This window comes from Falco peregrinus, chromosome 8, assembly GCF_023634155.1.
Source record: "Falco peregrinus isolate bFalPer1 chromosome 8, bFalPer1.pri, whole genome shotgun sequence".
Lineage (NCBI taxonomy): Eukaryota > Metazoa > Chordata > Aves > Falconiformes > Falconidae > Falco > Falco peregrinus.
Window position 1 is genome coordinate 22,155,282 of NC_073728.1, and position 24,724 is coordinate 22,180,005.

Here is a 24,724-nt window from a genome sequence, read left to right on the forward strand (position 1 = left end):
GATGCATGGAATGCACTTGGCCTTAAATGTTTGGAGCCAGTTTCTGGGAAGAACTCAGTCAGAGATTCAGATGCTTCATTTGTGGAAAATGAGTGAACTAAATTTTCTTTTAATCACTTTAAAGAAGCCACATTTTAAAGTTTTTTCAACGCATTGAATGTTTAACTGTTGGAATACATCTGGAAGGAGCTTAGTATCACTTAAAAATGAAAACATACTCAGCAGAATGTTATCCTTCTTATTACAAACATTCAGCCTGGAAACCTGTTTTTAAGAGTTGCAATTGTAAGTGTGTTGGGATGCAGGACTAGAAGGGGCTTTCTTGGTCACTGAAACCTGTTCCCTTCTTGTCTTTGACTCCTGTATCATGTGTCTACTTTCACCAGTCAAGCTCCAGTTTAAGATTAATTTGGTTCTAAAACTCACTAGCCCTCATAATTTTGATATTTGGAAACCTGATTTTCTGTCCAAATATAGTCTTTCCCCAGTTTATGCCCATTTCTTATGCCATTTTTGTCCTTCAGGATAAACAGCATCAGTAGCTCTCCTTCAGCCCTGGTATATATTCTGTTGTATATATTTGAAGTGACACATTCTTTCTCAGCCTGCATTTTTGTCCTTCAGGATAAACAGCATCAGTAGCTCTCCTTCAGCCCTGGTATATATTCTGTTGTATATATTTGAAGTGACACATTCTTTCTCAGCCTGTATTTTGCTAAGTCAGTCACAATCTTTTGGTTTCCCCTAATCAGGAGAGATGCTTTCCCTATTCCTTAACACTCTGTTTAGCCTGTCTGAACTAACACATTTTGAAATTCAGATCAAAATTTCATAGCTTGAGCTTTTTCCCTCCCCAGTGTAAAAAGCTAGTATGCCAAATGCAGGAGGTCTAGAAACACAGCCTAAAATTACAGATGCTACAGGTGGTGTAGCTGTAACAGAGCTAACTTTTGCAAACAAAACTTCATATCAAAAAATACCACTGAACTTTCTTTAAACAGTCCACAGACCTCAATGATTTGTAAAAATCATTTGGCCAATTCATTATAAAAAAAAAAAAGTCACAAAAATTCAAATTACCGGCATGCAGTTTGTGGCCAGAAATTTGATTAGATTGACTTTTTCCAGACGAAGCATTCATTATTAATCTCCATCAGCTGCACAGACATAAAATGTGCTTTGGTGCTTCCTTAATAAGGAAGCTTCAAATCACAGAAATTTAAGCAGAAATTATCATTGAGATGAGCTAACACTAGAAATCCATGACAGTCAAAAGATCCTTTTCTTTTAAAACTACCTAAATTTTAAAAGCCATATCATGCTATTTTCCTGCTTCATACTTGGCAGTGTGTTTTTTAAAGAGCTGTATTGCCTTTACATTTTTCTTAGCAGCAGTAAGATAATTACCAATGTATATAATCTGAAATGAAGTGCAGATTTGTTTATTAAAAACAATGGGTTTCTTCTAGAAAACTGTACCGGTTTTAGTATGTGCAGGCTTATGGAGGGATCATGATGAAAGAAATGGAACATGGCAGTAATGAAGCACTTGCATGGGTAGAATTTGACCCTGTTCTGCCACTGAATCAAGCTGTTGACAGCTCTTATCTTTATTTCCCACATGTTGTGAAGTTCTCTGTGTCTACTTAACTACAGTTGTGGCCCTCTTATAAATGACATAGTTGCTCAATATAAATTGTGTAAGAGAGAAATAGAAATATGCTTTTGTGAAGCACAGTTCTTTTAAACTCTATGGGCTTATTTTTTATTTTTAGATGGAATTTATATATTTAAAACAGTATGTAAAAAACATCTACAGATTTTGGGAATTTTTTAAAATAATGTATTTGCTGAAGGCCAGCACATGAGAATAAGTCATAAAATCCAGGCTGATTACTTTAATGGTAAAAGCTTTTAATAATTGCTAATGATTACAAAGGAATAGGCATTTGCTATTTTATTTTCTAATATTTACTATTATCCTTATCCTTTCTGTCATCGTTTAATAGGCCAAGAAGAAAGATTAAACTGAGCTGCATGCATTTGGTTGCCAGTGTCTCTACAAAGCAATGATATTGCTGGTCTCTGCCTACTTAGTTCGCATATTAAATACTGCTAACTTCATGTTGATGGAAGGTCATTGATTCTGGGATTGCACCATTTCTAGCTTTACATAAAATGAAGAATGCTAATATTCTAATATTGCCTTGGCACTTATTTTACTTTAAAATGCATTTTAGGTTGATATTAAAGATGGTAATGTTGCAAGCTGTCTTGGAAACAAAGCAAGGAATCTGTATATTAAAATATTGTATAAATATGGTATTTTTGCATATTTAATATATCAATCCATGAATCTTATATGGATTATAATTTGTCATGTAAACCTGTTTTAAGAACTGAAGAAGTTATATTAATGTCTATCTGATGAAGTTACACAGATTTTTAGATCTAGATAGCTGAGAAAATTTGCTCTATTGTCCATTATACAAATGATAATCAGACTATATAGATTTGCATAGGTGTTAAAGGAAGCAATCGGCAAAAAAATTTCTTTAGAGTATAATTGGTTTAAATGAGACTATCAACCTTGTAAAGTACAGTATAGCCTAGAGAATTCACATATCTGCATTCCAGTGGGATTTGGTAGTGTTGTATTGTGTATGATTACAAAGGGAATTATGAGTCCAGGTTCTTGTATGCATTAAACCAATTTCACATGAATATAGCTGCTCTTTACAAATGCTTTATAGACGAGCACTGGTGTGTCACATTCTTAGGAGAAAAAAAAAAAAAGAATAAGTCCAAGAATTTCACAGGCAGAGCTAGCTATATATCTTCAGGCAATTATTTGCTAAAATGTGATTTTTGTGCTGAGATAAACAGTATCTAAGTTTATGTCAAATTTGAGAAATAGCTCCAGCTGCCAGAGGGAAGTATGGAGATAATTTTTGAGATATGCAATGATGGGTTTTTTTGTCAAAATTTTTGCTGCAAAATTTATATAAATGTATTAAGCAGCCAGTGAAGAAAACAAAACCAAAACAAACCAAAACAAACAAACCCCCCCCTCTTTGATCTATTTTAAAAGAGGAAATGGGTTACTGTTATTTTCTGTGCAGCAGCAGCCCAGTTCGCTATCAAATGGTAACGTGTGCCTATGGAGGGAAGAGGCTAGAATTGTTCTCCAAAGGCAAAAGCACTAGAAATAGGGGAATCGGTGTTCAGGATGTTCTCTCCCCTACTGCCTAGCAGATGAGAAATGGAAGTTGCTGACTCACGCTCCACAGCTCTCCAATGCATTTTCTCATATTATCTGACTAGATGCCCTTTGTTAATAAGATTTAAGCCTAGGCTACAAGTTTACCTAGAAAGGAGTATGTCTATTCCTTTAGAGATAAAACAAGAAAAGAAAGTACTGCAGTTTTATTTAATAATAAAAATCAGTAATGGCTGCTGTGATGCTGTACTTTGCTTGTGGATCGTGCCCAATAGGCATTAGAACCCATCTCAGGCATGCTGGAGAGCCCTCAGACTTTTGTCCTGCTGGTTCCCTTTCCCAGAGATTTGAAAAAGCTGCTCAGAGCAGTTGTGTGAATGTATTTGTCCTCTAGGCCAGCAGTGAGTGGTCCTGCCTTATTTACTTCTTCCTCCTCAGAATTTGCTTGCACATGCATTATGATTGCACAGTGCTGAAACTTTTAATGTTACAACAATTACAATAACTGATTACCTCACTCCTAGTGAGGGAATGAACTTACAGGTAAGTGGGTGCAAAACATCACAGGTAACATTCAACTGTGCTTACTTAGCACTGGAGAACTTTTGGGTAGGAGAGGGAAAGCATATCACAATGCCATTTTCTTGATCAGAAACAACTCTGAATTACATTATATGTTTTCACAGTTGAACACCCTTTCCTTATTGCTGTAAGAGATAATATAATTTATGGAATTTCTTTGAACCCTGAGGAGAAGACGAATGATGCTATGGTTCCAATAGCAGGAGTTCAGAATGGTGTTGATGTTGACTTTGATGACTCTGAACAGATGATTTATTGGATTGAAAATCCGGTAAGTTAGTATTTGTGTTCAAAATGTGCACTAAAATAAGACAATTTATTTTAAAATAATGGTTTTGACACAAATATATTATCATTGCAGGTAAGAATTTTGATAAATAGAATGGAATGGAATGGAATGAAAGTTTTTTGTGGTTTGTGTTTTTTTTGGGGGGTTCTGCCCCCCCCCCAAAGATAAGATAAAGAAGCTTCATCTCTTTTGTGAATTAGTTTTAATCTTTTTCAGCTGAAATATTTGATTAATGCTATTTCTGGAGTCGGAGTATGAACAATAAATATTGGAAAGCATTGACAGAACCATACTCTCAGCCCCACTTTGCTATAGTTGACTTTTTCCTCTCTTGATTTAGAACTTAATTCTGCAAATACAGCCAGGACACTTCTCCATGGGAGCAGTACATTGGACACAGTGACACTAAACATTAGAATGAAAATACATAAATCTAGGCTGAGCACTTAATGAAGTAATGTAGTAGAGAGGCATCTTTTTCTTTAAATAGAAGAAAATGGTTGCAAAGTCACAAAAATTTCCAGGTAGCGCATATGAGACTTAGAGATCTAAAAAATAGTTTGAACTATTTTTGAATAGTTGATTATAATTGTTTGACTAACCATCTTTAATGCTTGTCCTGAAATAGGAAACAATATGTGTTCCCTAAGATGAATTTGCCACAAAGAATTCCCAATCTTTACAGAATGGACACTTAAAAAAAAATAAAAAAATCAGTGTCAGTCTAGGAGATGGATGTGGTAGGAAACTGCTGATACAGCAATATGTATTCACTCTTGGAAACTCAAAAGCAGTTCTTATTTGAAGAAGAGCAGTGCTTAGGTGTCCTGGAGAAGTATTGTGGTAGATAAGGAGATTTCCGTAGTTATGTTTTACAGAAACGGTTCACACTAACTTGTCACCTTTCATCCACACAAGACTGATTTTTTTTTTCCTGCCAACCAGTTTGCCTTATATTTTGCAGTTCTGAAGTAAAACTAAGTTTAAAAACCACGTGTTTTAAAGCCTTTTCTATGTTGCTCATAAAGGAATTAAAATAATTATTTATTCTTTTAAAATTAGAAAGTTTTGTTCCTGGGAAGTATTTAAATAGACCTATTTAAGCAAACCTTTGCGCAAGGAACTAGATAAATATTCAGGAATCTATTTGGTCCTCTGTGCAGTCTGAAAAAAATGTTGACAGATCTCAGCCAGCAGATACAGTTGGCATTTACGAGAGGTTGAACAGTCCTGTAGGAGATCATGGGCTGATATATCCATTAACAGACCTGGCAAATGTCAGGTGCCTGTGCAGGCTGAGTCTGGGTAAGTGCTGTATTTTAGTTAGTTCTTGAGCTCCAGCCTGACAAATGTGTGCTATGGGCTGTGCCCCCTATCTGTACCCCTGACCTGCAGGCCTTGGGCTGCTGTTGCTCCCAAACACAGCTGAGACACCTGTGTCAGTCATGGCTCGCTCTTTGAAAAAAAGATATTTCTCTAGTTTCTAATGATAGAACATACTTGCCTACTTTCTTCATTGTAGTGCTTGTCCATTACTGCTCTTCCTTAACACCCTGTTTTGCCTCCATCCGTTGCATGTTTGGGTTTCCTGGGGTTTGTCTACACTTGCGTGGTCCATAGTAATTTCACTGCCAGTGTTGGCAACAGGTGGAGCTGTAGGTAGAGCTCAAGTTGAACATTCATCAACCTGTGCATCTTGTCTGAAGCAAACTCAGGAAACTCAGGTAAATGTCAGAGTCCTCCCTACTCTACTTGAAAAACGCTTCTGAAGTATTTTTATCTTCAGCTGTCATGACTGTAGGTTATTGATTATAAATGTAAATGATAGGTAGGAGAATTCATAACTGTACCTAAAGTACCTATTATACTAGACGCTGTTGTAAATATTCAATGTCCATAAGCATCTCCAAGTAGGGTTTATACAGCATCAGAAGTTATCCTACTTTTTTCTGTAGGCCTAGGGATTCAAGGACAGGTTAATTTGCACATAACACTACATTGTTAGGATTCAGCAAACAGCACTCTACCGATGTCTAAGAAATTATTCTACCTTTTTAAGCCAGCAGTGAATTTGGCCTGGAGTTCCTGATCAGATTTTTGCCATCTAATACTTTGTTTCCTTTCTGAACACAATTTTCAATTATGTGCTGAGATATTTAGACATTATACTGATACCATGTTAATGAAGCAATTAAGAATATGAGTAGACCAAATGATCGCTGGGTGCTTGTGCTAAAGTTTCTGCTCTAAGATGGCAATGCAACTTGTTCCCCATTCTTTACTGGTCTGCTCTCCCTCTGCCTCTGCCTCCTCCCTTTCTGAACTGGGCTAGTGTTAGCTGCACAGCTTCTGTCTTGAAGTGATGCAAAGTTCAGGCTCTAACAGTGTGTTGTATGTTCTGTCCCTCTGAGTTGGCAGAGCCCTTCTGTTTTTCCAGCAAAGTGTCAGACCTACTACGTGTATTGCCTCAATGAAGAACTGGGATGATGAGTCCCAGTGCTACCCTGTCTGGGAACCTGCACCGTGGAGTGAGATCTTCCCTAGGGTGCATCAGTGGTGGAGGAAGTAATTAATGAGGAAAGCGAAACAGATTTCAGCAATCACTTACAGCTCCCCTAACCTTACTGATCTCTTCTCCAAAAGGCTTAATAATTTGCAGTAGCTGCTGGTATTTCAATTCTGCATTAATACAACTTGTGAAAGATCCACGTGATAATATGTAGGACTTCTGCAGAACTCCTATAAAACTGACAACCTGAAGAAACCTCAGGAAAGCAGCTATAGTAACCACTTCAGACCTCTGTCTGTCTTGTCTCTCTGTTTGGTGCTTGTTTATATCGTGCTTTAGCATTGCACATGGTAGCTAATACCATGGAATCTGCAAGTCAGAAGTTATCATTTCAAGGGTTACCCTTATGAAGAAACCTGTAAAGATAATCTCATTCTTAATTCTTGCTATTAGAGCATATTAAAAAATTGATTCTTAAATATTTAGGCATGGGGAGAACAGTATTTTCCTTTACTAGATTTCAGTTATATTCAAGATGGTTAACTAAAGTATCCTTATAAAATCTTTTGATGATGAAATACAAATTACAGAAGTGTGACTGTATAGCTTAAATATGGACTGTTAAACCTTATAAAATACAGTAATTTTATTTCTGTTGATCAGGTTTTGGTTGGTGGACAGTAATGCCTCTTCACACTGGATAATTATGATTTGCAATAATATTTTTACTATGTTTATGCATTGAGCATATACAAACACATTTCTCTCTACTGGATTTTCATTTTACTAAGAAAAGATTGTAATATAAAGTAAGTGCTCATGTAGATGGAATAAAAAAGTGTTTTCTGATCTTGACAATTTTTCACTTCTGTTATCTTTTTTCCCCAAGGGTGAAATTCACCGAGTGAGGTCAGATGGAGGCAACAGGACAGTTTTTGCTCCAGCAGCTGTTATCGGTGCTCCTTTTGGTCTGGCATTGGACTGGATATCTGCAAACCTGTATTACAGTAACCCAGGGACACAGTCAATTGAGGTAATTATTTAAGAGGGACAATTGGAAAGTAAAAGCCTACATTTTTCACTGCTATGCACACAGTTTAGTAATTAGTATTTTTTTTAAGTTAAAAACTGAAATTAGATTTATTTTAAAATGCAAAGAGTCTGTAGAAAAATACTGTACAAACTTTAAGAGATAAACCTAAATTTGAGCATAGTCAAAATGACTGAAAACAGAATGTTCTGGGAACTTGATTTGTGCATAGATCTTCCCCCTGCGCACCCCTACTTCCTCCCCTCCCCCAAGTCATTAGGCTTCTGGTGTTTGACACACAACTTCACTGATCACTAGAGTTATTACTATTATTACTATTCTCACTTCAAATCAATGGTCCCAATGCAGTGCTTCTGATGGTAGAGGAATGTTGCCATCAAGTGCAGTAAGATCCACTCCCAAATGCTTTGATATCATATTATGTAGCTTTCTGGAGACGAGCAGTCTGATGGAATGTGAAGAAAAATTGCCATTTAGTGTGGCAAAATAAGAGGATAAGCGATATATAATACAGTAATGACTGAATAAGCCCAGTCATTAATGTCCTTGTCCCAGAATATTAATACATACTATTAAATTAAAAAGAAGCTAATTAAAACAAATGAATTTGAATACTTTCTAAATCATCATTTTATCAACTCTTTTGGCTTGTAATACTTTCAAGATATTATGGAAGCTGAAAGATTAACTATTTTTATACTTAGGTTGCTTACTTGTTAACAGGCAGGTTCTAAGCTGCAAGTAGCTCATTCAAGGAGTGGTTGTTAAGAGAAGGGAGATGGTTAGAGCACAGAACGATGTGCTTTTTCTTCATAGTATTTGAGTCTTCTGCAATTTCAACTCCCTGTGGATTTAAGCTTCTTTCCTTTAATTTGAAAATCTATTTTAAGTTCTCTCTCATGTGCTCTGATAAATTCAATGTTTGCATAGGTCCTGAAGCTGCATGGTGACGTAATGTACAGGAAAACACTGATTACCAATGATGGCACCTCTCTGGGAGCTGGCACACCAATTGGTTTGACAGTTGATCCAGCAAGAGGGTAAATTTCCAAAATCGCTCTTGTCTTTGCATGAGTATATTCTCCACGTTTTTCTTCAATTTTTACCGTCTTCAGCTTCCATCCTGCATTTGACATAGTGGTGGTTTTTTTTTTTTTCATATTTGTGCAGAATTTATTTACTGTTTTTAAACCCTAGAAAATATTTGCATAACTTCATAAATTGTTGCATAGATGTTAGTTCTCCTTAATTTACCATATACTTGTATGGTAATTTTTTTTTAATTAAAAAGGATCTCAGAATGTTATGATGGTGAAAAAAATCTCTGAAAAATGAGAACTCAGAGTAGAGAGAACTCTAAAGTCTTTCTTCATAATATCTTGTGATATCTGTCTTGAGGCCTAGCTATAGTAGAAGAGTGGGAAGAGTGTCACATGTTAAATTGCATAGCACTAAATATGATTTTACTGCTTTCTCCCAAAAAGACATGTAATTTGCTTTTTTCCCGAGTACTCAAAATTGCAATATGATGCTTTTTTTTTGGTTTGTTTTTAAATCTGTGTTCCATAGGACCCTATCAGTAATGAGAGAGTTCTGCTAGTGACTTGGCAGGCTTTCATATGAATTGATGTCTAACTTTTTGTTGCTGGTTGGGAGTCTGGCAGCCATGTGCCCTAGGTGTTCTTCAGCAGTTGAGGCCAGGACAGTGCACATACTCCCTAGAGCCAGATAATGGAATTCTGTTTTGTATAGATTTTTTGAACTTGTATTTTAAATTCTAAATTGGAACCAAACTCGCTGCTGAAACCTCGCAGCCATCTGTGAAACAGAATAATTATTCTCCTGCTTTCTTCTTGGAGTCCTAATACTACTGAGTTTACCTGCTGATGGTATTGTGGGGTGATACAGGGGAGGTTATGGGTTTCTAAAAATTATTTAATAGGCGTTGTTCTCTTTTTCAAGAGGAAAGCATTTTAATCTTTTTTTTCAAACAACATCTCTTTTTCATTGTGGCCTGGTTCACAGTGATCTCTGTTCAGCATATGCTGAAGTACTTGGCTGATGAAGGAGGTAGACTTAAGTATATGCTCAAGTACGCTGGTCCATTGATCTCTGTTACGAGCTTTGCTAACAGATGTGATAATGTGTGTTACAGGAAGCTGTACTGGACAGACCAGGGAACTGACACTGGAGTCCCAGCAAAGATTGCCAGTGCAAACATGGATGGATCAGGCATACAAACCCTCTTCACTGGCAACCTTGACCATGTAGAGTTCATTACCATTGACATTAAGGAACAAAGGTTGTACTGGGCTGTCACAAGCACAGGAGTGGTAGGAGACTTTTTTTTAATAATTGCTTTTTTACCTGTTCACCTATCTTTGCATCTGTGACTCTCATGAGTTATTCAGTTACTTTAGTTTATTCATGTAACTAGGAGTTGTAGGACTGAGGAAAATCTGAATAAAAGTTGTTACTAATTGCCATTTAAAATGTATGACAAATTTGAATGAAAAACCAGAAATCATTATTGGTATCCTGCTGACTTTTCTTCCTGTCTTGTACGTAAAGATCTCATGCATGAAGAGATTTTAGTAGCATAAGTTGGATTTTAATTTTGTGTTGTAACATTGAAATTTTATTATAAGAAATGTAATATTAGGCTTTAAACTGATTTCTTAGATTGAGAAAGGCAATGTGGATGGTACAAATCGTGTGACTCTGGTGGTTCATCTTTCTCATCCATGGGGAATTGCTGTGTATGATACCTTTCTGTACTATACTGATCGAGATTATGAAGTTATTGAACGAGTTGACAAGTCCACTGGAGCAAACAAAGTAGTACTGAGAGATAATGTCCCAAGACTGAAGTGCCTACGTGTGTATTACAGAGACAGTGAGTATTTGCTAAAGACTTATTTCAGGATACCCAACTTGTGAAAACTTGAACTTCCCTCAGAGACAGAATGCATGTTTTTTCAGAGGAAATGGTTTGATTAAATTTTTAGGAAAAGTGTCAGAAGCATTTTATCTGGTTTTTGTAGAGATGTTCCGCCATCCACTTAAGGCATCTATTGGTAGGCGTACTTTTACTAAAATATTATCAATGTAATATTGACTAAAAAATGAAGTTTGTTACTTTGGCTTCAAATTTATACATCACTTCTTGGTCTGATTCTTAGTCCCATTGATCTTGGATGACAAGAAACCGGCAAATCCATTGCTAACGCTTATGTGCTAAAATATACAGTGATTAAGATCTTTATTTTTGTCAGCAGATTGTTAGTATCATGCAAGTACATGAATTTGGTGATGTATCCATGGGTGTTTGTGATGATACAGTTCAGATTTTTATGTCTTTCCATGTGTGTCTTTCACAGATTCTGCTGGTTCCTCAAATGGCTGCAATAACAATATTGGAGTTTGCCAGCAGCTTTGCCTGCCTGTACCTGGTGGATTATTCTCCTGTGCCTGTGCTACTGGCTTTCAGCTAAATCCTGATAACAGAACCTGTTCCCCGTACAGTTCATTTGTAATTGTTTCTATGCTTTCTGCAATTAAAGGATTTAGTTTAGAGACATCTGATCACTCTGAAGCCATGGTACCACTGGCAGGAAGAGGTATGTGAATATCATAATAGGAAAAAGTCTTAGATGCCTAATAATTTGTTGGCATTTCTTGCTGGCATAGCACATGTTTTAAATAAGTTAGTTTATGTAAAAGATAATTAATTATTACTTTTCAAAATATTTCAGGGCGAAATGCACTTCATGTGGACGTTCACATGCCTTCTGGTTTCATTTACTGGTGTGACTTCAGTAGCACAATTTCTTCTCAGAATGCAATACGTAAAATTAAACCTGATGGTTCTTATTTTAGAAATGTTGTTACAAATGGAATAGGACGAAATGGGATCCGTGGCATTGCAATTGACTGGGTAGCAGGTAAGCATAGCTGAATTTAGGAGAATGTTATTGTTTACAGATTGTAAAATTTTTAGACTAATGTAAATGGATCCTAGTGTAACTATTTTGAATGGAAGTCCTGTGATTCTGACTTGTGTGCCTATGGACTGATTTTAGAAGAGGTAGTAATGAATGGCTCTTATGTTCATATATATGTGTAAAAATGAAAGTTTATCAGGGCAGAGTATAGAACCTTTTCTCTTGTGATGCTTTCATATTTGTCTTAGGTCTCTCTTGTCCATGCATTCATCAGTAGCTGTTATCCAGTGTACTACTATGCTTTACAACCACAGTAAAAAACATGTATCAGAGAAAAGTGCACACAAGTTGTCTGCTGACATTGTTAATAAGAGTGAAGGACCTTTCATCTACCCTCAGATTGCTGTGTACAAATCCTATAAATTATAATGAAAAGTAAAAAAGCAAAAGGCGTACTTTGTCTTTGAACTTTAATTTCCCTACTTGCACTTCCTGTTCCTATTTAAACATGTTAGAGATCAATTCAAATATTAATGCTTCAGAAAGTGTTCATAAACTCTAACTAGCTGACTATTGCCATTAATACCTTTATTTTATACATATACATACTATATTTATGTTTTGCAATAGTTCTGTTGATTGTTAGGCTTGTTGGGAGGACTTTTAGAATAATCATCTGCTGTATACACTTAATTTAGTTACTGTTTACAGATCTGTGACATAACATGGATTTCATAGTTGTGTGTTGTAAAACATGAAGAGTAAGATTATGCAAGGGCAAGCCAATAAAAAAGTGTATACCTAAAGAACAACTGTAGTTAACGGACTTTTGATCTTATACCAGTGACTTTCCCCATGGTAATCAATGAGGATTTAGAAATCAATTGACTATTGTCAGTTTGGGTGTCTTCTTTCTAATTCCTCAAAATGTAGGCAAGTACCATATGCTTCCAACTACTAAGATGTTTATGGATATTAATTTTATGGTTTAGTAATTTATCAGCTTATGTTTCTCAGGTGTTGATGTATGTATGATAATATATATTAACTTTCTGTTTTGTTTTTCTGCTTTTTTTAAATTATTATTCTTTAAATACAGGAAATCTGTATTTTACAAATGCATTCCTGACAGAGACTTTTATAGAAGTTTTGCGTTTAAACACAACTTATCGCCGTGTTCTGCTTAAAACTACCATAGATATGCCAAGGCACATAGTAGTCGACCCAAAAAACAGGTACCTGTTCTGGGCAGATTATGGGCAAAATCCCAAGATCGAACGTGCACTTCTTGACTGCACCAACAGAACAGTTCTTGTGTCTGAGGGCATTGTCACACCTCGTGGGCTGGCCATAGATCACAGCAATGGATACATTTACTGGGTGGATGATTCCTTAGATATGATTGCAAGAATTCAGCCTGATGGTGGTGATGTTGAAATTGTGCGTTATGGCAGTCGCTATCCAACTCCATATGGTATCACTGTCTTTGGAAATTCTATCATCTGGGTGGATCGGAACCTGAAAAAAGTCTTCCAGGCCAGCAAGGAGCCAGGGAATACTGATCAGCCAACAGTAATACGAGACAACATTAATTGGCTAAGGGATGTTACCATTTACAACAGTCATTTCCAGTCACGTTCACCCCTTGATGTCAACAACAATCCTTGTTTGGACAACAACGGAGGCTGTTCTCATCTGTGTTTTGCCCTGCCTGACATGCAGATGCCCAAATGTGGTTGTGCCTTTGGAACACTAGGCAGTGATGGCAAGAGTTGTTCCATTTCAACTGATGATTACCTGATTTTTGCTCTTGAGAATGCCCTCAGAAGTATCCACCTAGATCCTGAAAATCACAGTCCTCCCTTCCGCACAGTCAATGTGTTAAGAACTGCAGTGGCCCTGGATTTTGACAGCATAAACAACAGAATATATTTTACGCAAAGTTATCCTTCAGGGACAGGAAGAATAAGTTATGTTAGTATTTACTCAGGAATTGGCTCTCCAACAGTAGTTGCATCTGGTAAGTGCACTGAAATGTTATACAAAGTAATTGGATATTGAAGAAAAAATGAACTGCAGCACTTGGCACTAGCTCAACAGGTATTTTTATGCTAATGGTAAAGGTAGAATATTTAGTTAAGATATCTGGCAAAATGCTCCTTTGGACTCTTGATCACAATGAAATGGAAATATAAATCTGGTTAAATATTGTTATATGTAATAGAATTATATTTAGTAAATAAATATTATGGAGTGAGGAATGATTCCTGCTACTTGGAGAATAGCAAACAGAACTTAGGCCTATGTAAGGAAAAAGTCTTTGTAACCCTACAGCATACATAGGACTGCCGTGAGTCCTAAGTATTTTAAATGGATGAATTTGCATTGATACCAGTGGCATTTCAAAGACATCTTTGCTGTTGCCATGTTACAATAAATGAAGAGTATTGCAATATCTCAGGAGACCATACTGAACTTGTGTATGTTTGCTTGCATGTGTCTAAGACCTGGGGACTCCAGATGGCATAGCCTTTGACTGGATCAACAACAGAGTTTACTACAGTGACTACCTCAATCAGACTATCAGCTCAATGGCTGTGGATGGATCTAACCGTACAGTGATTGCCCGGGTTCCACGACCCAGAGCCGTTGTATTAGATCCCTGCAGAGGGTATGTGTTGTACTTTGTATACTTTATTTTGACTGCAGATGAAACTACAATTTAGACTTTGATAAAGACTGCCAGATACTTCCTGTTCTGAGCCCTAAGTTCCAGCTGCGTGTAACCATCCTAGATCTTACTTTTTAGGTTTGAGTTTTCTGAGCTGATCTCAGCCTCAGAGAACTGAATTTTCTTCTGAGATTTTTAGAACATTTATGAATGTGTAGTGCATGAGGCTCTGCTTAGTGAGGGTGGGAACCAGGTACTGGGTGTGAATGAGAGTGATGGTCAAAGAGGTGTTTGTCTAGCAACTAACCATCTTCCATTTGGTATGTAAGGCAGAAAATCAAAGGGTTAATTTTGAAAGCAAGGTTTCTTCAGGAATATCATATTGTGATAATCAGGTGACACTGCCAAGAGATCTCTCTATTTAAAGTATCATATAATCTTTCCCTTTTTCTGTTATATTTCCTGAGTGCCTCAGAAGAATTCTTGTTTCAGTATCAAAACATTCCCTGAGAGTCGGGAGGCATTGCTGTATTATACTGTATTTCTAATTTCATTACTAATTATACCGTATTTCAAATGAAGGAAGAGAAGAAAGAGATTAAATGACTTTACTGGATTCTCACAGGAGCTGGAGAAAACATTTCTGAAGTTCACTCCACTGAATCCCAGTGATCCCTGCTAGAAGATTCCCATGTCAATATGGGCCAAAATAGAGGAAGAAGTTCTTTTCTCCTAGTTTTGCACTGCACATTTCAGTGGAAACACCCAGGAGCAGATAAAAGCTTTGTAAGCTTTATTTGCTGAAAATATAACCCTGCAATCATATTATTGACAGGTATATGTACTGGACTGACTGGAGTTCAAATGCAAAGATAGAACGAGCCACGCTTGGAGGAAACTTCAGAACGCCTATTGTGAGCACCAATTTGGTATGGCCAAATGGGCTTACCCTGGACTATGAAGAACAGCAGCTATACTGGGCTGATGCAAATCTGTATGTTTTGGTAACACATTGGTTTACATTTGCTTTATTTTTTAATAGATGTAGTATTTAATTTTCCTCATCTTTTTTAAACTGTTTTTCAGCATTTCAATGGAATTTGGTACTTGGTGTTATAGAATGTTAAGAGTTACTTATTAGCAATACAATGTGAGGTCTTGATAATGATGTTGAACTACTGTGTAATAAGGAGTTTTGTTATGCCACGGTGTAGACTTAGTCCACTGCTTTATGACATTTGTACCCACTGGCAGTTTGTTCATCTTATGTGCAACTCAGGACTTATATAATCATCTCCTCTAACAAATACAATCCCAGCGCACAATTTAGATCATTCCTTGCTCATGGTTAATGCCTGTCATCTGTGGAATTAGGCATGATTTTCTTACTGTTGCCTACCAGGTACAACTCTACCAGGCATTTCTGCTGTCAGCAGAAATTTTTTAAAAAATAATTTAGTCTGTATCGATTCAAATTCACCTGTGGTCTGAGAGAAATCACTGCAGCAATCAGAACATTCTCCTCTGCTTCCTTCAGCTTAGCAGTTCTTTTGCAGGCTTCTCCTTTGCTATGACAAAAAGTTGTGTCTGTAATGTAGTAACTGTTATGGTCTGTGCCTCTATTGATTGTTCTGGGAGGAAGGCATTCCAATTTGGCTTCATCTGCATACAGGAGGGCAGGGCATCTGTAATAGGACCCTTTATTTTTTCAGGGGAATGCAGGGTGTTAGATAAGACATCCTCTTTTCTTTTTCAGACTCTAGATAATGGAGGTAGGGGAGCATATGCTTAAACAGTATGAAGTTTTCTTTATTCTGACTTTCATGGGGAGGGCCTTTACTCCTTCAGGGGGACAGATACCAGCATGAGGTGAAAATGAAGACCAGACATTCAAAAATAGCAGTGCACCTTAGCTCTGAATGCACCAAGGGAACACAAGGGTGAGCCATATATTCTCCATTTTTACTCTTGCTTAGTCTCCTCTTGTTTATGCTAGCCTCCCAAAGGTGCTACCCCTCTTTCTCTAAAATAGCATTTCTATTCTTTTATTCTAGACCCTCCTGTTGCCTTGTACATATTGTGATACCATTGGACACACATGCAAGTCTTGAGATAAATCTCAAATGGATAGAATCTATGTGCTAGTTGTACAGTCTTCCTTTCCCCTATCTTCACAGTTGCTGCATGCAACATAGTAAGAATCCCTCACCAGACAGCATGCTGACACTTGGGAACTATGTATAGGGCTCTCCCTAAAAAGTTTCCTGTGGCATGAAAGGGGGAAATTGCTTGAGCCTTTATTACAGGAGAGTTGCATTTGAACGTCTCTTCTTTTGTAGACATCTAACTTCATAGAAAAGTGCCTTCCTGCACTTTTCCCACAACTGTCCTTTCACTTTAAAGCTTTTGCTTTATAAAGTGGCTGCCTATTATTTTTTCCTGTAATAATTAATACAATTATTTTCTTTTCCTCCCTTCTTATATGAAATGCAGCTTTTTCCTTCCTACTAGTGATGACAAAGGAGGCAAGCTATTTGTCTTCCTGAGAAATTACTTATCAGGTTTTTTTTTCTCATTGGCTGTTTCCATTCTTATTCAGCCCACACTGGTACTCTAGTAAATGCCTTAAATACAATTGGTAATAATTGAATGTTGTCTCTAGCAGAGACTTAAACATACAGTTGCTTTTAGGTTAGTTGAAATAGATTGAAGTGATTTTTTTATTCCTAATGCTAAGTTGTTGGAGTGTTTCTGTGAGAACTCTTTTGGTGGCTTGAACCAAAGGGTGGAGCTTCCGCTTGGAGTCTTCAGCAATGACATCTGGCCCTTCTGACTTCACAGACAAGAGGTATTGGCCACGCAGTTATGAACAGGGAGAGAAGCTGCTAGCAGGAAGAACATCACTGGGTATGATGTCTTTAGTCCCACAGCTTCTTCATCCTTACCATCCATAGAGTCATTCTGGGAATCTTAATAGCTCATTTTCAGAAGCTTGTGCATGAAGGGTGCCACAGCCTCTTAGATAATTATTCTGTTGCACTGACATTGATTAAACACTACTCCAATCCTTAGGCATTATGCCTTTATAGGTAAGTATACACCCTGTTCTACCTCTATCTGCTAGAGATGAGTATTAAGAGCCGTGCAGTTGAATGATGCCATACTTGATGAAACAGAGACAACCTGAAGTATGTTTTCTGTCAGTAAGCGGTTGGCAGCCTTGCCATGTGAACATCACAGTGTGACTGAATAGCAAGATGATGGGAGCTGGAGGAAAGGAACAGATTTTATCCATGCTCGTTCTTATTCTGCTGTCTTCAACTTGCTGACAATACCTCATTGCGTTTTCAGTATTTGCTTATATATTAACGTTTTTCTGTCAAGATTTTCTCTTCCTTTGAATAACCCCTTCTATTACTCATTAATCGTTCTCTTGTTATCCTAATTGCAAATAACTTTTGAACATCCTCCATTTTCTCTTTTCTCGTGCTTTACTCTTGTGTGGTCTGCCTACCTCAGACAGGAATCTGTGTGATAGAAGGAACCTCTAACATTCATCATCATCTTATAAACAATGCTTAGAAATAATGTCCTTGCATGAGTAGTGCATATTGAGTCTCCTGGCATCAGCATGTCTTCTGCTTCTCCATTGACCTTTGCTGAAGTGGTCTTTAAGGGTGGAAATGGCTGAAGAGGAGAAGCAGTGACATGGTGGTTTTGGGTCAGTAGTGCTATCTGTGCAAGTAAAGAATGGTTCACATACAGCAGAACATGTCTATCACCAACTTGGAGCTGAACCCTGATTTTTCTGGGGCTCCTTGAAGTTGTTTGTGAGAATTTTGTTTATCATTGCAAATACATACTGTTCCTGAGGTGGAATCAAAACTGGAATATCAACAACGAAGAAATGTTTATCGTATGCTATATATTTGTGGCTGTTAGATGTTATATATGTGGTAGTTGTTATATATTAGAACTGTTTTCCCTCCTGTATTCTTATGTGAGATATAGCAGAAGATGAATATTTGTACCCTTGCCAATTTGCTTCTGTTTCTTGATTGTGTAAACTTGGATCTGTAGAAGATAAAACTAATTTTATTTCATGGGACTGTTGGTTTTCTACTGCTACAAGAAGTTGTTAACATCCCAACAATTCCAAAAGTGTATTCTCTGACAAAGTTGTGCATTTGTTTTAGCTCTCAGTAGTGTAATTATTTCAACATTTTAATATGCAGCCTGATTACTTCCAGCACATTATTGTGTCAGTGTTGCAGAGCTGCTACTCTGCATCACTATTGAAGCCACAGATTGGAAAATTTGAGATTTTTAACTTATAACAGCACCCTACCTATTGGCGCACATTACAGAAATGGTGGGTGCTAGTTGCTGGACTAATTAGGGCATGGCTGTATACCTAAGTTAAAAGATTTCTTTTAAGAAGTAATAGTTTTTTTATTATTCTAGGCAGAAGATTGAGCGGTGCACTCTCACTGGTACGAATCGGGAGGTAATTGTTAGCACTGCTTTGCATCCGTTTGCGATGACATTGTTTGATCAGCACATATATTGGACAGACTGGAACACAAGAAGCATTTACCGAGCTAATAAGTATGATGGTTCAGATCAGATTGTAATGATCATGAATCTTCCACAAAGACCAATGGATATTCACGTCTGGGCAAAAAGCAAGCAGCAACAGTGTACTAACCCTTGCAACCAGTTCAATGGTGGCTGCAGTCACATCTGTGCACCAGGTAAGCTATTATGCTTGGTGACGGTAAGCTATTAGTGTGGCCTGTATTAGAGTTCATAGTAAAACAATTTTTAGTCATATGGGGACAGCTGAAGTATTTCTTAGTGTTCCTAAATGTTTAATATTTATTTTTTTTATAAATGCAATCAAAATAAAAGGTCATGGTATTTTGCAAACACACCTGAGGGGACAGGCTTCTCTAATTTAAACCAAAACATTGTTTTCTGGGTTTGTAACTTTTTTTCCCCTCTAGGACAAGACATGAAGTGGGGTCTGCAGCATATGTGTATCTTGTGAATACGTACTGATATGCTGAACACGGAACAGACGTTTTCTACCTAATATTTAAAAAATCTTTATGGTCAATATTTCTTTACCACATGATATTATGAAATCGTTCCCTAATGATTTATTTCCAAAATAAACATTTCTACTGCCTCATTTTAAATGTTGGACAATGACTAAGAAGATAGCACAAATTGATTTCTGTCTATACTGTGGGGGGCAGGTGTCCTTTTGAGTCATGGACTGCAGAAACATGCTCTGTATCATCAGCTTCATATTGGGGTGAGACCCGAGTGACATATGTATCCCATCTTTTATCTCTCCTTGTGCAATATGTAAGGAGTTGAAGTGCTCCAACAGGTCACCAATCCAAGCAGCCAGGAAACTAGAATGGCAGTAATCTCCCAAAAAGCATACCTGTTACAGAGCTGTTCTATGTGTTGTGGGTTTTTGAAAGTTATGATTCTTGACTTTGAAAAACTCATTTAGTGCCTGCCTTCATTTGTAGCATCTTAAATGCCTTTAACAATCTGTCTTGCCTGAAAACAACTCAAACTTCTCTTTGATTTGGAGAAGAGCAGTTAGTCTAGTGCAAGGAGTTTAGAAAACCATCTTGATTTTGAGATAGAGCCTTAGCTGCTGTACGTCTGGTATTTGAAAGCATCAGGTGGTATCTTCCTGCCAGTCAAAAGCTATTTGAACAGCAAGCAAATATTAAGATACTCCAAGTTCTGATCTCAGTTCCTCTAGGGAACTCTGAAATAACTCCTGTGGGTTTTAATGGATTTGCATGTGTCTAATTGAGACTAAAATATGGCTAAGTCACCACACATCTACCTAAGCAGATAGATCTTGCAGGAGTTGTGAGGATTTCATTGTTTTTTCCAGTGTCACAGCTGTGAATGGTTTCATGGAACCCTATCTAATACGTCAATGTTAAATTTGTTTCATTTTTTGTCTCCTTTTTAAATTTTTTATTTTACCTGTCAAACATAAATTTAGGTCCAGCTGGTGCAGAATGTCAGTGCCCCTCTGAAGGTCGCTGGTATTTAGCTAATAATAACAAGCACTGTATTGTGGATAATGGTACCAGGTGTGATACTGGTTTCTTCACATGTCTTAACGGGCAGTGTATCTCTGAGCGATGGAAATGCGACAATGACAATGATTGTGGTGATGGCAGTGATGAGTTGGAAAGTGTGTGTGGTAAGCATTTAAAATAACTACATGAGAAAGTAATGCATACTCTATCTTGCCTTTACTGTATTCTCTATCACTTTTATGCCTTTATGATCATGGATCTTATGGTTGTAGTTTGGAAATGATCCCTTGCTTGCTCACAGACTTGAGGTCTGAATGGCTGCTGATTTGCTCTAGAATCCAAAAGCATTTATAGGATTGAGTTTTTATCATGTATAGCCAATTTCTACTTTGTTTAATTCAAATATGTATTTTACTTTTCATGCAGTCCGTTTTGCAGCTGTGTTTGCCCTGGCAGGTAAAAATATTGTGATTTCACTTGTTACTTTGTCAGAGAACTCAGATTACATTTTATCCATGTATATTATTTTATTTTTTTTTATTTGCTGCAGCTTTCCATACTTGTCAGCCCACAGCTTTTACCTGTGGTAATGGGCGATGTGTACCCTATCATTACCGCTGTGATCACTACAATGACTGTGGAGATAACAGTGATGAGGCTGGCTGCTTGTTCCGAACTTGTGACTCCCACACAGAATTTACTTGCAATAATGGAAGGTGTATATCTCTTCAGTATGTCTGCAATGGAGTAAACAACTGTTACGATAATGGCACATCAGATGAGAGAAATTGCCGTAAGTTTATCCCAATCACCTGTTTGAGTCTGACTCTTTAGACCAAAGAAGAGGCAAATGTGTTTGTGTGTGAAGAATTATGATAAAAGCAGCTAAGAGGATAAAAGATTTCTTTATTTACAGTACAGATTCTGCTTTATGTTATTGGAAGCAAACAGAATTGTTAAAAGATATTCTGGAGTACCCCAAGATGTTACATAATAACTATCGCTTTAAATAGTCTGCCTTGATGCAACAAATCCTTATGCAGTGCTTAATGTAACATCTTATGAGCAGTTCCATGGACTTCAAAAAGATTATTTCAGAAGAATTGGTTACAGGGCTTATATTTTTGCCATATTAGCCTGGAGCTTGACGATGGGTTTTTACTTTGTGTCATGCTATATTAATTATACTAGATTTAATCATCAGGAATGTAAATTGTGACTGTTATACAAACACAGTTTATATTTATTCTGTTTAAAATTATATGCCTTATAGCTCTCAAAAAGTTATCAGTTATTTTTGCTTTCCTTAAGATATAAACTGTGATTAGTTCAATCTTGACTAATATTGTAGTTACTGAAACTGATCATGCCTTTGCACTAAGATTGCATTCTTCAGTGGAAAATTTATATCTGGAGTTAGAGAAATCAAAAATTTATTTAGAGAATATTTTTTTACATATTTATATGTACACTGATTTTTATTTTTTTTTTTGGGGGGGGAACATATTGCCTGTGACAATTTTCTTATTCTCAGTGAAATCTGAGTATTTGAAATTCATGGTCTATTTGTCATTTGTAGTTAGTCTGGTTCATACAGTAGCAGCTGGTTGCAAATGCAGGCATTACATTCCATCACCTCCAAGTATTGGCATGTGTTTCCTTGATAGTGATTTTGTCAGGATTTTTGTCAATAAAAGCAATTATCTAATTGTTTCCATGTAGCAGGAGCAGTATGAGTGCACTTTAGCAAGTGAGTGTCGTGGGACTTTTTTTAACAATATTCTGTATCTTGCAATGAATACAGCATAATAGTATGAAAAAAAGCTCTAAAGAACTTTGTCATTCCCCCCCACCACCACCTTAAAGCGGAGCGCACTTGCCAGTCCGGTTTTACAAAATGTCAAAGCACGAATATTTGCATTCCTCGAACATATTTGTGTGATGGTGATAACGACTGTGGAGATATGAGTGATGAGAGCCCTACTCACTGTGGTAAGTTAATAGACCCTTGGTTACTTTTCTTTTACTTCAGTAATTTATTCCACTGCTCTTTACCTTTGACATAACTCCAACTGTTCTCAAAACATCTACTCTTGTAATACTGAAGATTTATAAGGTAAATGTATTGTATTATTAGCTCTCAACTATCTAAATCATGCCTTTATCTAATAAAAAAAGATCATAATTTTTTCCAGTATCTTTATACATCATTTGAGGGTTCATTCCTTTTGCTAATTCTGCTCTGTATCCTTCATGGTTTTACAAGGTAATTGTCCCTTAAGTATTACAGCGAGTTGGCCTTTTCTGGAACTTTAACATTAGAATATTTTTCCTTCTAATCAAATGAAATTGTATACAGTCTCAAATGTAATTAGTTATGCATGCTTTAGCACATGATTCGTTGTTCATTGTAGCTTCCAGTTAGTATATAAAAGTGTCTAGTGTTCAAGCAGCCTTAATTACAAACCATCTTATCTTTGCTAGTACAGACATTTGTATTAGGTAGTACTTTTCCCATATAATTTTTTTTGTATCAGTTTATAAACCATAATGGATATTTTTTTTTTAATGTTGCCTCAGCAGATTGTTTTTGCCAACACTAGTTTTCCTGGAGGTACCTGCCTTCAATTAACTATGCTACAAATTTTCTAAAATATGAGTTCAATTTTTCTAGCCAGAATGTGGCTACTTTTATCTAAGGAGCCCTATGTGTCAAAAATATGTGGCTATATATAGAGACATAGCGAGTCTTCTGCTGCTCATGAAAGGTGTGCTTTGTCCCTTCTACTGTTTATGTCCCAGCAGCACTGCTGAATTATTTGAATTGAGAAGCGGTGAAGGAAAAGAAAGAGAGAAAGGGAGAATGGGAGATGAAAGAAGCCCCAAGAGGTTAATGAGCAATGTGTTAATTGCCTTTGATTCCATCATTAAAGGCACATAGAAGAGCAAGTTAAAAGGCCAGACTGGGTCCTTTTTGGTATCTTGAAAACATCAGAGGGTACAGGAAAGTATCAGTAACTACTGAAGAAATTATCAAAACCCACTATACATGCCAGGATCAAGGGGCTCAGCCAAAGTGCAGAACGAGTGTTTACAGCATGCTTAGGTGGAACTATTCAGAGTTACCATTTGTTCTTCACTGCCTTTAAGAAAAGGTTCCTACCTACAAGTGAAGAAAAATCAGTGGAAGAACAAGGAAAGCATTATCTACCAGGAGATATTACTTCCTTACTGCACATTTTGATTCTTTGTAGAGCATGGAGTCTGCTGCTGCCTGGTTTGGTCACTGGAGAAATTAGTATATCAGACTGTGGTCATTTTCTTGTGCACAAATCTCCAAGTATAAACATAGAATGCATTTACGGTTGCTGCATGCAATCCAACTCTCGGGGCAAATTCTCTCTACTTATTAGCTGATATGTATACCCAAGGAGAGAATTAAGCCCATTTTTTTGCATACATCAGGCTAGTTTGTTCAATGAACTCTGCAGGTAGGCTGTGAAAAGACATCCTTCCTAGCATAATTTTTTCTCTTTCTTTTTTGGGGTCTGTTATATATTTGCATAACATTGACTCAAAAGCAACTTAAAACAAGTTGGAAAGGTAACAGAAATAAATCATATATGGGTTTTTTCTTGCAGTCTCACTGACTTGCACAAATAGTGAATTTCGTTGTACATCGGGGCGTTGTATTCCTGCTCATTGGTACTGTGATCAAGGAATAGACTGTGCTGATGGCTCTGATGAACCTGCCTCTTGTGGTAAGTTTACACTCAGAAGATATAACATGATGGGATATGGGAAATCAATAGTTTCTCTTGTAGGCAGCAGCCTGGATCTAAACTAGGTGGAAAATAAGTATCTTCTGAGAGTCATTCACTGACTTTAAATAATGTGGGCCACTGAATAATTGAAATCTTAAATACTTAAAACTGTGTATGGAATATGAAGACTTTTAATTGTCACAATTGATTGCTCTTAATGTAATTATTTTTAATGTATAACCTCCTGTCTTTATAAGACTGTGATGGTGGTGAATCAAGTGACAAAAAGTGGCAAGTATTTTTATACTATTTTGGATGTAAAAGCAGATGTTATGCTGTACAGGAATTGTGCATGCAATATTGCATTTGGGCAAAAAAGGAATGTGGGTTGCAGAGCAACATTGTTGACACGGTATGAAGTAGAGTATTGTAGTATTACAATAAGTAAATCCCCTATGTACAATAGAAACTGATAGTAATAAGCAGAGGAGAGGGAGATAAAGATGAAAAGTAATTTCCAGGGAGCAAGAGGAGGGGCTAACTGAAGTCACTGGAGTTTATATTACAACAGTCATTATTCTCACTGTAAAAGTTAGCATAACAAGGCAGAAGAA

General features: G+C 36.9%; 1 protein-coding gene across 4 annotated transcripts in view; it reads left to right on the forward strand.

Moving 5' to 3' along the window:
• LRP2 (LDL receptor related protein 2) overlaps window positions 1–24,724 on the forward strand; it is a 128,162-nt gene that overhangs the window by 63,732 nt on the left and 39,706 nt on the right. For 2 of the 4 annotated variants that reach the window (XM_027786337.2, XM_055812720.1), the window contains exons 32-47: window positions 3,907–4,073; window positions 7,490–7,633; window positions 8,582–8,691; window positions 9,807–9,984; window positions 10,334–10,547; window positions 11,032–11,271; window positions 11,407–11,595; window positions 12,695–13,615; window positions 14,101–14,266; window positions 15,102–15,260; window positions 18,731–19,020; window positions 20,307–20,510; window positions 20,773–20,802; window positions 20,897–21,139; window positions 22,213–22,338; window positions 23,988–24,107. In XM_027786337.2, the coding sequence (XP_027642138.1) occupies window positions 3,907–4,073; window positions 7,490–7,633; window positions 8,582–8,691; window positions 9,807–9,984; window positions 10,334–10,547; window positions 11,032–11,271; window positions 11,407–11,595; window positions 12,695–13,615; window positions 14,101–14,266; window positions 15,102–15,260; window positions 18,731–19,020; window positions 20,307–20,510; window positions 20,773–20,802; window positions 20,897–21,139; window positions 22,213–22,338; window positions 23,988–24,107 (3,501 nt within the window). The remainder of the gene's footprint in view (window positions 1–3,906; window positions 4,074–7,489; window positions 7,634–8,581; window positions 8,692–9,806; window positions 9,985–10,333; window positions 10,548–11,031; window positions 11,272–11,406; window positions 11,596–12,694; window positions 13,616–14,100; window positions 14,267–15,101; window positions 15,261–18,730; window positions 19,021–20,306; window positions 20,511–20,772; window positions 20,803–20,896; window positions 21,140–22,212; window positions 22,339–23,987; window positions 24,108–24,724) is intronic. The other 2 variants (XM_027786339.2, XM_027786340.2) reach the window with 1 other exon arrangement.